Source organism: Elgaria multicarinata, chromosome 7 (genome assembly GCF_023053635.1).
Source record: "Elgaria multicarinata webbii isolate HBS135686 ecotype San Diego chromosome 7, rElgMul1.1.pri, whole genome shotgun sequence".
NCBI classification, from domain to species: Eukaryota; Metazoa; Chordata; class Lepidosauria; order Squamata; family Anguidae; genus Elgaria; species Elgaria multicarinata.
In genome coordinates, this window is record NC_086177.1 from 64973779 (window position 1) to 64986699 (window position 12921).

Genomic DNA, 12921 nt, shown 5'->3' on the forward strand with positions numbered 1-12921 from the left:
TTTTTAAGTCTATTTCAACCTTGAATTGGTGCTTGTCAGTCAGTTTACGTGATAAGCTCAAACATTTGGTCGGGCTTTCTGTGTGTGTGTGTGTGTGTGTGTGTGTGTGTGTGTGTGTGTAGGGGTTTAATGTAGGTGAACTGAAATAGAACACACACCCCTCCCGCAAATGAACCTATGAATGCATCTTCCTTTGTTAGTTTCCAAATCTGTGCAGACACTACCATTAGCAGTATCTCCCCGCCCTCCAGAATGTGGTTTCAGTGTGAACTTCTCACTACTGATGCTCTATTAGTCTTCAATTTGCTTTAGAGATTGTGCTATGCTCTCTCAGCTGATTACAACTTGCTTTGAGTGCTATTAAAGTTATTTGATTTTGCAATAATTTGTCCAGAGTATTTATATTTCATCTTTCATTCAACACATAATAGCAGGGAAGTGGAAAAGTGTTTCCACCCCCACTCCCACCACCCCCAACTTAGTAACTGAGAGAAAGTGTATGTGTTTTGAGGTCATTTCAATTTGAATTACAGTCATGTGCTTTAACAGATAGAGGCACAGTTCAGACTACACATTAGTGAACGCAGTGTGAAAACTGCACTGAACAGTTGAGTTTTTAAGAGGTACTCCCTACACAACATGTTCTAACTACACCATTGTGTGACTGTGGGCCTCCGTGAAGTTGAGTAAAATCCATTGTGACATTTGATTGACAATTCCTCAGCCCTCTCTCCTCCCCCAGTCCTTTCAATGGCATCCCATCAGCCATTGCTGTAAAAACAACTACACAATCCTGGCAGTTCTCCTAGAGCAGCACTCACTCCTTTGCCACTCTTACCAGGCAACTCTGTAGCCAGTGGGAAAAGTCAACTCAACACAACAGAAAACTCTACGGAGCCCACCACACAACACACCACACAACAGTTGCGCAGGAACTCTTCTCTGCACAGCGTGGATATTCTGTGTGGAGCATTTTTTTTTAAAAAAACCCACCTCCATAGTTGCACAGAGTTCTCCTGCCAGAAAACACATTTCTCAAAAGTGATGTAAAAACTTCACCCTGGAGTTCTAAAACCACCATTGAGTGAGATGTTGTCTGTACTGAGCCAGAGTCGTTTAAGTGAAGATTAATAGAGTCTGTAGTTATCAGTATTTTGTTTTAGTTCAACCATTCAAGTTGATTAGTGTCACTGGGAAGTAGCAGAAACAGGGAGACAACTGCTTTCGTCTTAGATTTTTAAGAAATTAGGGGTGCAATCCTATGCATGTTCAGACAGAACCCCCCCACAGCATTCACCAGTCAACCATGATGGGTGTTATAGGGTTTTCCCCTGTCTAAATATGCAGACGATTGTGCCTTGAAGGTGTTAGTGCATAGCCTCAGTCATAGCATGACTATGTCTGCATGTTAGAGTTGCCTTGTTTATCTTTAGGATCTTTCCTTTTTTATTGAGAAAAAGACAAGTTGCTTGTAGAAATATGCTTTTGACATTTATTTCTGTAGCCTCAACCCCATGAAGTAATTCCTGATCTATTGTGTTCATTTGGTTCCAAAATATTGATTTATGTGTTGGAAATATACTTTCGCAACAGTTGCTCATTCATTTATAATAAGGAGGATCTCTTAGATTCATTTGATATTGTCAAAGCAATTTACTGTCATTGATTACTCCTTTCAAAAATAGAACTCCCACTCCTGCTCCTCTTACAATCAAAAGACGATTTAGAAAAAGCTGTACCCTTGGATTACCATATTTATTTTGTATAATATTTTCTTGATTGTAAGTCTAAATACAAATATAATGATGCTTAAGGCAGACTATTTTTTTCAGTAGTGGAAACGAGAAATCTTTTGACATTGAGCGGGGGGTTGGACTCGATGGCCTTATAGGCCCCTTCCAACTCTTCTATTCTATGATTCTATGAACATTCTATTCTATGATTCTATTCCCTGAATATTTGCAAATAATAAATTTCATAATGAAAATATTAACTTTGTTTATATGTCCTCACAAATAATAATCGCTTGAAAATTGTTTTTCTAGTGTTTCTGATACTTGCTGACAATAAAAAGGGGGATATAATTAAATACATTGGATTATCTAATTTGTAATTAGTATTCTACTTTTTGTGCAAATCCCTCGTCATCACATGTCATACCCAGCAAAGAGTGGCATCCCAGGCTATTGTTTTATTCATAGTGGCTGTGTTCAGATATAATACTAATCCATGGTTTAGTGTTACAAGGACAAGCGATAGCAAGCCTTGCACTCATGTGCTGGCCCCTCCTTTCTTCTCACAGATGGGCATGAAGAGTGGATTGGAAGCTTCCTCTTCCATTTGAGATTAACTGCATGCTTCCTGAGAAATTCTGGGCCAGCTCTAGTCATCAGTCTTGGGTTCAGTACCTTCCCCAGGGTCTCCCTGGCATTAAATTTCTGAGTGCTGATTGTGGTTGCATCTTGGCTCTAATGCAGATGCTTATAACGTTACTTTTTCTGTGCAAGCCCTATAGTGGGCATTGGTGGTGGTGGTGGGGAAGTCCAGCACTGGATTGGAGCTAGTACTGTGCCAAAATCTATCCTCCAATTCCCTGAAAGTTTTCTTCCCCCCACGAAAGAGGCTTACGTATACCTGCTTTATTCCCAGGGCCCTTTAGAATTTGTTTTGAGAATCCTTTTTTGTGGTGGTTTTGAGTTTCCCTTATCATTGTGAGATCCCTGAGGCTGCTACGGGTTTGTTTGCTTTCTATTGCACATTTTCCCATCACTCTGCAGCCTCCCTGGATCCTTCCTGATCTGAGAAGGGTCTGTGGGGAAGGTGTTATGTCATGATGTCCTTCCCTGGGCTTTAATGGGTGAAGACAGGATGCTTCTAATATGCAAGATAAACCACAAGAACTCCGAACCCCAGCTGTGAGAACTTCTATGAACTTCTCTTCTGAACATTTTATTTTTAAAAGATATTTCTCTATCAAATTGAATGAGAATGGCTGAAAACAATGTGGAAGGAATGTTCAGCACAGCGTGCGTTAAACCACCTGGTAGAGCTGAGACCACAGCTGTGCTTTACATTTATGGCTGAGTTTTAACCACTTTTGACTATGATGTGTTTGTAGCTCAAAAGGCCCTGATACTCTTTCATATGCATTTATATTTTTTATTAGGCATTCCTAGCGATCAGAGTAGTGGCACATCATCACCTCTGTGTGACAGCGGTTTACATCTTAACTACCATCCCAATAATACGGTAAGAGGATATATTTTTTAACTGTCCAAAAAGTGAAAATGTTCTACACAGGGCTGTTGACTGAGAATTATGCACAATCTAAGTGCATGTCAGCATTGTATTTTAGAAGAGCTGAAGCTGACAGTTACTCCAGTTAAGAATAATATTTCAAATATATTTTATCCCACTGATTCCTACCGTTAAAACTGTGCTGTGCTGAAAGCATGCAATGAAAAAGCAAATGGCTAGAGTTTTATTCAGTGCAGTTCCGTACATGTTCACCTGGAATTAAGACCCACTGGGTGGGTTCACACAACACACTAAGCCATGATGGTTTATTTTTTGGCAGAACCCGTGACGCGGAATGCTTCTGCCTTGCACGATGGGTTAATCCACCCAAACGCCCCACTCTGAGAACCCACGTTCTGTAGATTGGGCATAGTTGGCTGTTGGCGTAATCTATGATGCATAGTGGTTACCAACCCATCATGGTTTAGCTTTATCTATGAACCCATCCACTGAGTTGAGTGGGAATTGGTCCCAGGTAAATGTGTGTAGGATTGCAGCCTAAATGTTTCTGTTCAGAATATGCCAACTTCTATCATAGAGATGATGTAAATGAAGTAGACTATAACAACCTTTTCTCAAGATGATGCTATAGGTGGAAAAACATGATGATAGATTCTGGCTTAATAATGGAATAAATCCACACTGGCATTAGACCTGCCCACTGAAATTATTTGGTCCCATTTCAGAGTTGATATGAAGTCTGCAGACTTCGAAAATGAGACTAACAATTTGTAAAAGGCTCTAGGCCTCAGTTTGACTAGATCAGAGAGGCACCTAGGAGCATAGAGAACTTGCAGTGACCCTCTTAGCACAAATTGAGGTGTCCCCTTGTGTGACTGGTGGTGTGTTTAACAGGGACTAGCTCCTGTGCAGGGCATCAGAAGCATGAGAGGCTTTGGCCCTTAAAGGTGGCCTAATTTTTTTAAAAAATAAATGGAATAAAAATAAATATGGATCTCTTGGGAATTGCAATGCCTTGAATAGACTGCACATAATTATGCTTTTGCCCCACCCCAGCCCTTTCTGCAGCCCCTTTTCTCTAGTAAGTAATACAAAGTGAAATTATGGTGGGGGGTGAAGGTCCCATCCAGTTTAAGGGGGCACCACTACCAGCATGTTCTCAGTGATGTTATGGGGAGCATCCCAGAGCCTAATTTGTTGATTTAGAGTTGATCTGTTTTTGAAAAAGGATTGATTTTGGATGCCCATTACACTGATGCATCACTCAGATCACTTCTATACTGAGTGTTGGGTAGAGGGCTGTTTTCCTATCTCTATTTTGGTGTGCAATCCAAATTACATGAGTGTGCCCAGACTTAATTTCAATTATATTTTTCTTCCTGCGCCATTTAATTTTCCTATGGATCCAGGCCAGAACAAGGTCCTGAAGAAATTATTTCACAAAACTATCAAACAATTTGGGAAAACATAAATCCTTATGTTGTATAAATGGTATCAGCACCCAGTCTCACGGAAGAGAGCTTTCTTTGCGTTTCTCCTGAATGTCATTTGGCAATACATCATAGGTGCTGACAGACCCAGGGGCTCCAAAAACAGCCGAAATGTTGTAGCATTTTTCTGTGGTACCCTGCCTCCAGAACCGGCTAGAAAGATTCAATCAAGAATATTTTGACACTTCTTTCTTCTGTGTAGGCTAGAAATACTTCACTAATAGCTTTTCCCAAGACCCTTGTAACATTTTTTTCCCCTTTCGTATCGGCTGGATCTGGGAAGAAAACGGTTGAAATGAAAATGTTATTTCAAATGTCAAGATATCTTGGTGTGGTGGTGGTGGTTGTTTTTCTGTCTGCAGGGATGTCCATTTCCACCATTAGTAACGAGAGAGAGAAACAAGTATGAAGAATCTTTTAGGGCAGCTCATGGATAAAAATGGAGGACACAATCTGAGCGGTAGTGTTTTCCATTATCGGTGATGTGAAACAGAGATTTGTGCAACAAGAGTGAGGGAGTCTTACACAAAAAGAGGATATGACTATAGAATATAGGATGGAACCAGGAGCAGGCTTGACTCTCAGTAGCTATAGGACAGGGGACAGATTTGGCCCTTACCGCAATGATGTTCCCAAATGCACCCCTTCACTTTTTCCTACATGGGTATATGACGTCGATTCGCTCTGATGAGGGAAACATAAAGCACTGAATGAAACCTCACTGAGACAAGGGCCATGGCTAGACAAGGGGGCTGGAGGGCAATGATCTCACGGTTTTATGATAGCGAGATCGCCCCCCTCGTCTACATGTGGCGCACGACATCCTAGGAGGAACAGGACGTTGCACCCACCATTTTGTTTTGTTTTTCTATCAGAGGAGTGCAGGAGTGCTCATGCGCAAACCATGAGTTGTTGGGTTTTTTAAAACAACAACAACAACCTGCTCCCGCTCCCTCCACCCCACACCGAATGGGCACGGAGCTCCTGAAGAGCTCTGGGTCCCGGGTCCTCGTGGTTTGTCATGAGGAGCCAGGACAAACCGTGACTCCGGGACACACATTCCACAGTCTTGGGATCAGCCCGGGACCATGGAAAAACTGGGCTAGAAGGGTAGGGCAAAATCCTCGGGAAATGGAGGGAATCATCCCTCCCTGCCTCCAGGATCCCCTGTGCATCATCTGGATGCACAGGGATGATCCCAGGGCGATCCCTGGGATAAGCTCTCGTCTAGCCAGGGCCTTCGTGACCTGGCCATAGCTTATAGGGTTCCTTCAGAAAGTGTATATGATTATCTCTCTTTTGCAGAATGCACAGAGATTAATTACACCCTCCCCAAGGACTTTTGCAATACGGAAGACTTTCTGCAGTACACATCTTTCCCATCATAACAAACAGGCATCTGGCAAATGCACAATTCTGAAGATTCTCTTTAAAGCCCAAGAGTCTGGTGTGCTTGAGCATCACACCAAGAAACAGAGTTCAGAATGGGACTATGTGGAGCATGCAGATGGAGGCTGAGGGTTCATCTACACCAAGCAGGATATTCCACTATGAAAGCGGTATTCCACTACTGCTTTATAGTGGTATTGAAGTGCACTGACAACTGTTGGGGCCCACTGACACATTCCATATACTGCTTTCATGCCACTTTCATAGTGCTATATCCTGCTTGGTGTAGATGTGTTTTGGGTCCCAACAGTCGTCAGTGCACTTCAATACCGCTATAAAACAGTAGTGTGGCTCCTGCCTTTTATATACCGCTTTCATGCCACTTTCTTAGTGGAATATTTTGCTTGGTGTAGATGAGCCCTGGATCAGCCCTGTTTGGCTCCCATTGCATTTAGTGGGACAAAGGCCATTTCTACACCAGCCTGAAAATCTGGACTGCTCACAGCCGAGTCCCTGTACATCCAAATGACTCCCGGAAAGAAGGAGAGATGAGAATGGGTTTTCCCAGGGATAAATAATCCCTGGGAAAAGCTGATCCTTCCCACAGTCTCAGGATTGTCCCAAGACCGTAGGATGTGTGGCCGCCCATCCCATCTTTTCCCCTCCTCCCCGCGAGTCATGGGGATCAGTGGAGGGAAGGAACCAAGCTGGGGAGGGAGCAGGGTCAGGGCTTTTTTAAAAAATAGTTGGAGCGCACATGCACTCATCGCCTTTAAAAAAAATTAAAATGCTGGGCGCAAGACCCTCCTTCCTCCAAGGATGTTGCGCTCGCATGTGGACTAAGGGGAGGATCTCATGATCAGAATATCGTGAGATCCTCCCACCTCCCTCCCTCTACACCCATATGGTGTAGAAAGGGCGGAAGTAAATACTTTTAAACTGGGATACAGTTGAAATGGTCAAACTTCCCCATTGCCATGGCAATGGATGTACTTGAGTAAGGTTTAGCCTCATCCCAAGTATCTCCATGAGAGTATCTCTCAAGTATCTGGTAAGATCCATTCTTTTTATGAAGATTTTTTTTATACACGCTTAGAATTGATCCAGAAATCTTTTCTCTCTTCCTTCTAGAGCAGGGCTGGAGAAACTGTGGCCTTCCTGATATTGCTGGAATTCAGTTCACATCATTCCTGTCCATTCGCCATGCTGACTGGGGCTGATAGGAGTTGTAGTCCAACAACATCAGTTGAGCCACAAGTTCCCCAGCTATGTTCCAGGGATTGTCCGTATAATATCACATTTTTGGGCCATGACAAATTTAGGTTGTGCATTCAGTTGGAATAACTGAAGTCTTTATATTATATATACAAATAAATAAAGCTTTACACCATGAGTACTGTGTTTTAGCTCCAGTATAAAAACAGCATAAAATACTGGTATATAATTATAAAGATCCCCCTTTTCTTTCTATTTTTCTGTTTCATTTCATTTTAAGGACAGCATTTCAAGGACCATTTCAATAAGTAGGCTTATCCTCTTTTTAAAACTTTGTACCTGATGCAAAACTCCATAATTTTAAGCACCCCCATTTTTATTTCTCCCCCTCATTTACTATTGTTTTTTTAAAAACAAGCAATTAACTCCTCCTACCTGATGGGATTATTCAGTAATGATGTCTCCTGTTAGAAAGGCAGTTATCAGAGGGGGGGGGGAGGCAAAACAGAATGAGCATTTCCCAGTCCCACATGCACACAAGGCTAAAATGTAGACCCCTCACCCTTCTTCAATAAGGGAACGAAAAACAGTTTTATTCACATAGTATTCTTGCATATAAAATGCAGGTACAATGTAGAGTTTCAAAAAAGAGTTTGTTCAACCCATTTTGTATTCCATTAAACAGGCAAGAGTGAGAGAGTTAACAAATGTGCTCTCAGCAATGGAGGAGGGGAATGAAGGGTAATGCAAACTGTGATCAAAATTCCCATGACCTAACTAACTGCAACCCTACCCCCTTCCAATACCTTGCAGTCAAAGTTGTAATATTCCCAGTACTATCTTTCTGAGAGCTCATCCAGGCCTCAGTTCTCTATCACTCAGTTTCTGAGGATGAAGAAAAGGTCAGTGTGTTTTCATGTTCTGGACTTTCCCAAATCATTACAGCTGAACTGTCTTGACATAAGGCCTGTGGACATTTGAGAACCTCAAGGACAGACTTGCCCCACGTTCTGTAGCCCGAGATGTGAATAATGAGAAATTTCATAGAATATTCTGGAGTATAACACCAAGGTCAGGCCAACGTGTTTCCTTGCTTGTATTAAGCCATAAAGTTCTCAGCCTTTTCAGTCAAAAATCGATACCCCTTTACTGTTTCTACCGTTTGCTACCATTAACACATATGATGAAAAAAGAGAAGTGCTGCACTTGGGACAATGTTGTAGAGGGGACAAAATGTGCCCACAGCACCATTACTATAAATGAACCAACTTTCACTGGCAGTGACCGCATGGAAAATATACTGCAACCCCCTCCAACAATCTGTGCAATAGATGGGCACCATTCCATTTCATGTACCTGAAGGTTTGTTTTCTTCTATACAAACAAGTGTGTTCATTCAGGTAGGTATCAGAGACTTTGCTCTTTTAAAGCCCAAGCCTTTCAGAGGTTAGGCAGGTGGTGATGGGAAATGGGTCACACTGTCTTGGATACCCTCTCCAGAGAAGTTTATCTTACATGCTCCAAATGAAAACTATTTTATTATCTTGGGAGTTTCCTGCTGAGTCTTTTTGTTCTTGGTGCTGTTAGGGGTTTTTATATTATTTTGTTGGGTTTTTTTTGAGGGGGTATTAAACATATTGTAGAAATTAATTAATGTCTTTAAAAAAACAAAAACTAAATTATCTACTCCAGACTCTGTGGCCACTAGGAGACCTCTTTAACTCTGACTCTAGCAGTATTTCCAAGTGCATCCTTTTATTTTTCTTATGTACGAATGCATTCCTTTCACTGCTGGGAGTCAAGTCAAGTGCAATAGTAGCTCAGTCTTGGCCAACAAGGTCTCTGTGTGGTAATGCAATGCACTTCAGCTATGTGCATGCACATATTGCACGTCCCTAGGGAACCTGCAGTAATATAAAAGCTTCTCCATAGCAGCTTGGGTCTTCCATTGCTTTGAACATATGCCCTCTGTGTGTATGCATATCGGGAAGTCCCATGTAACCAGCAGGCTTGGGAGCTCCTTTTCCTCTAATAATTGTTCTCTTCGCTGTGCAGGAAAAAGGATATCCCAAGATCCAATTGCCTACAGCTTCCACTGCAGAGATTGCTCAGTTCAAAGTTATAATATTAAAGGAATTTCATATAATTCAAATGATTTCCTCTTTTTAAAAATACTGTTCTGCCACTTCAGTGGTGCTCGTGTAAGGATAAGCTTGTACTATAACATATCGAATGGCATCACACATTGGACAAATTGTATAGATTTGTACGGCTCTGCGTAGACATACGGTTTGCAGAACTAATTTCCTTGAATTCGTTGGTTTGAAGTACCAACTCTATAATTTTTGAAGTAGTCTTTTTATCAGAATGGCATTTGATAACCTTTCCGCTGTGAGGTATTATCAGGAAGTTGTTCCTCCTTAGTTCCTTTAGGGGGTGGAATACAATGGAAAGCAGACATAGCATCCTAAACACCAGATTACTTCTGATTGGCTTAAATAGGCAGGAATAATGAAAGAGAAGGAATCTCCATTTATTGTGAGGCTTGATAGTAAGGCCAAAATATCAAAGGTGTTTGCAATCTTTTTCAGGACACACTTTCATGTTCTTCATGGCCTACATCTCCAGGGCTTAGGTGGGAGAAGAGGTGGTGTGATCTCCGATTAATCCCACTCCTTCACTCCCGGTTTTCCCAATATCTCCCAGGATCAGACATGTGCAGGTAAGTAGATATGAGATGAGTTCTTTTGTATATTTCTATTATATGTTTTAACTGTATATGTTTCAATTTATAAAACCACCTTGAATCCCAGCATTTGGGAAAAGGCGGGATATAATAATAATAATAATAATAATAATAATAATAATAATAATAATAATAATAATAATAATTTGAGTATCCAATTGTATTCTTTGGAGTAAAGGGTCTGAAAAAGATAAGAGATGCCAACCACTGACTCATTTCTTACCATTATTAAAAAAAAACATTTTTTAATCAAGAAAAGAATTTTGTTAGCTGGGCCTTTAAAACTCATTGTAGTGATAGAATAGAATTAATACTCTGAAATACAATAACAGCCTCTGAGATTCTGAATACTGGAGAATTAAAGACATTTTTATTTTTTAAAAAAGCTACTTTAAGTAGTATTAAGTAGAATGATATTGTGCATTAGCTAATTCTAAATTTAAATATCTATTTGTGCTCAGTTAGAACGGATTGTCTGCTTCCACTTTCTCAAGTTGTGGAGTGAGCCAAAGAATATGACAGAGAGATTTCATCAAGACTGTGATATGGCATGGTCTTCTCACATGCCTACACAACCTTTATAAAGCATGTGGAGTGACTGCTTGCTTCAAAGTGCTCCACATCCAAAATTCCTTGCACATAGGAAGCTAACATATCAGGACGAAAGTCTTGCCACAGTCATCCATAATATTTTCCTCATCAACATGGGGAAGCACTACATTGTCCATGTACAAAGAGCCAGTCTTCTACTGTACTCTAATCTCAGTGCCTAAGCTGGGCTGGTGTGTGTGTGTGTGTGTGTGTGTGTGTGTGTGTGTGTGCTTTTAGTTGGCTCAGGAAGGTAAGGGAGAATGGGCCATATTTTAACCACTGCATGTTTATATGGTACAACTCATGTTCTGGGAAATCAGAAATCATTATGCTGATCTTTCTCTCAACATACGAATTTAGTCCTTTCAGTGCTTTTCACTGTTAATTTCCACAAGTGTTTCAATTTGTATAATCTCTTAGCCTGCTTTGAAACACTACTCTGCTGGCCCTTATTTTCACACAGTGCGTAGTTAAACTGTGGAATTTGCTACCACAAGGTGTAGTGATGGCCACCAATTTGGATGGCATTTAAAGAGGTTTGGATACATTCCTGGAGGAGAAGGCTATTGATGGCTACTAGTCCTGGTGGCTATGTGCTACCTCCAGTATCAGAGACAGTAAGCCTATGTGCATCAGTTGCTGGGGAACATGGTTGAGAGGATGCTTTTGCACCATGTCATGCTTGTGGGTTTCTGATCATCAGCTCGTTGGCCACTGTGAACAGAGTGCTGGACTAGATGGACCCTTGGTCTGATGCAGCATGGCTCTTGTTATATTCTTATGTTTGTTAATATTATTGTTTATTGTATTAGGATTGTAGAAAATTAACAATCTACAATCCTAATACAAGAAAGATGTACACCACCGTGAAATCTGACCTGGTGGAGGGAGATCTAGAAATGCCATAAAGAAGTAATGACTACTTGCCCTCTAATTTGAGCAACCAGTCTCGACCCCATAGTGCCATTGTAAGGGTGCAAGTGACAGAGCGGGGTTCTTTACACTTAATGCAAATTGCACTAGACCATTTCTTTCAGCCTCAAAGCCAAATTCTATTTCACAGAAGCCCTCGAGGACTGTACACCAGTGGTGGGCAGGGCTGAAGGCAAAAGACGCAGGGCCAAAATATTAAAAAATACCAGCATATTTTAGCTTCAAGGTATTACTGCCAATAACTAAGCTTCGGGGCAGGCATTTTGATGTTTTAGAATGGGGGAGGAGTGCAGAAAAATCAGAATCCGCCAAATGATTGGTAGTCCGGGGAAGAAGGTGGTACCTGGGGAAGTGTGTGTAGCCTTCTGGGGAATCCCAGAGGGATGGACTGGGCTCCAGAGGGCTGGATTTGGTGCCCCGGCTGGAGGTTTATTTATTTATTTATTACACTTATATACCGCTCCCATAGCCAGGGCTCTCTGGGCACTTTACAGAAATTCTAAAATTGAGGTAAAAACAAGTATACAAAATTTAAAACTCTAAAACACAGAACATACACACATAAAGCATTAAAAACCGATTAAAAACTAAACATGTGGGTAATTAGGATGTGCCGCCATATGCCTGGGCAAAGAGGAAAGTCTTAACCGGAAAGATAGCAGCATTGGCGCCAGGCGAGCCTCATCAGGGAGATCATTGCACAGTCTGGGGGCCACCACCGAAAAGGTCCTACCCCTTGTTGCCACACTCTGAGCCTCTCTCAGAGTAGGCACCCGGAGGAGGACCTTAGATGTTGAACGTAGTGACTGGGTATATTCACGTCAGGAGAGGCGTTCCGTCAGGTATTCCATCAGGCATTCCATCAGGTTCTACACTCCTGCACAAGACCCCCATAGACTAGGGCATATATTAAAAGAATTTTTTAAAAAACTAACAGTGCAGTCCAGTTGTTTTGGATAGCAGGTTGACTTCAAATGAAGATTTGTTAGCCTTTCTAAATTTCCTATGCCTAATTCTGAGCTGTAAATTCACATGAACAAATGGCGTGTTCCAGTATTTTCAGTCTGGCAAGCCCAGAGTTGGGTTGAGGTCATGAAATGCTGTCCTGTTCTTGCGACTCTTAAGCCACTCAGACTCATGAACTTTCTTTAGGCCAGGCGCCAAAAAGACTCTTAGCTGAAGAAATTGGGCCCGTAGAGCTTTAGAATCCAAAGATTTTCCGTAGGCTTCATAATTACCTGTCATTGGAAGGCAGTAATTCATGCCACAGTGAATTATGGCAGGCAACGTCGATGCGCA

General features: G+C 41.6%; 1 protein-coding gene across 1 annotated transcript in view; it reads left to right on the top strand.

Annotated features, from left to right (window-relative positions):
- Positions 1 to 12921, top strand: part of SNTG1 (syntrophin gamma 1) — a 136150-nt gene that overhangs the window by 52248 nt on the left and 70981 nt on the right. The window contains exons 9-10 of the mRNA XM_063129835.1: positions 3167 to 3249; positions 9944 to 10074. Coding sequence (XP_062985905.1) covers positions 3167 to 3249; positions 9944 to 10074 — 214 coding nt within the window. The remainder of the gene's footprint in view (positions 1 to 3166; positions 3250 to 9943; positions 10075 to 12921) is intronic.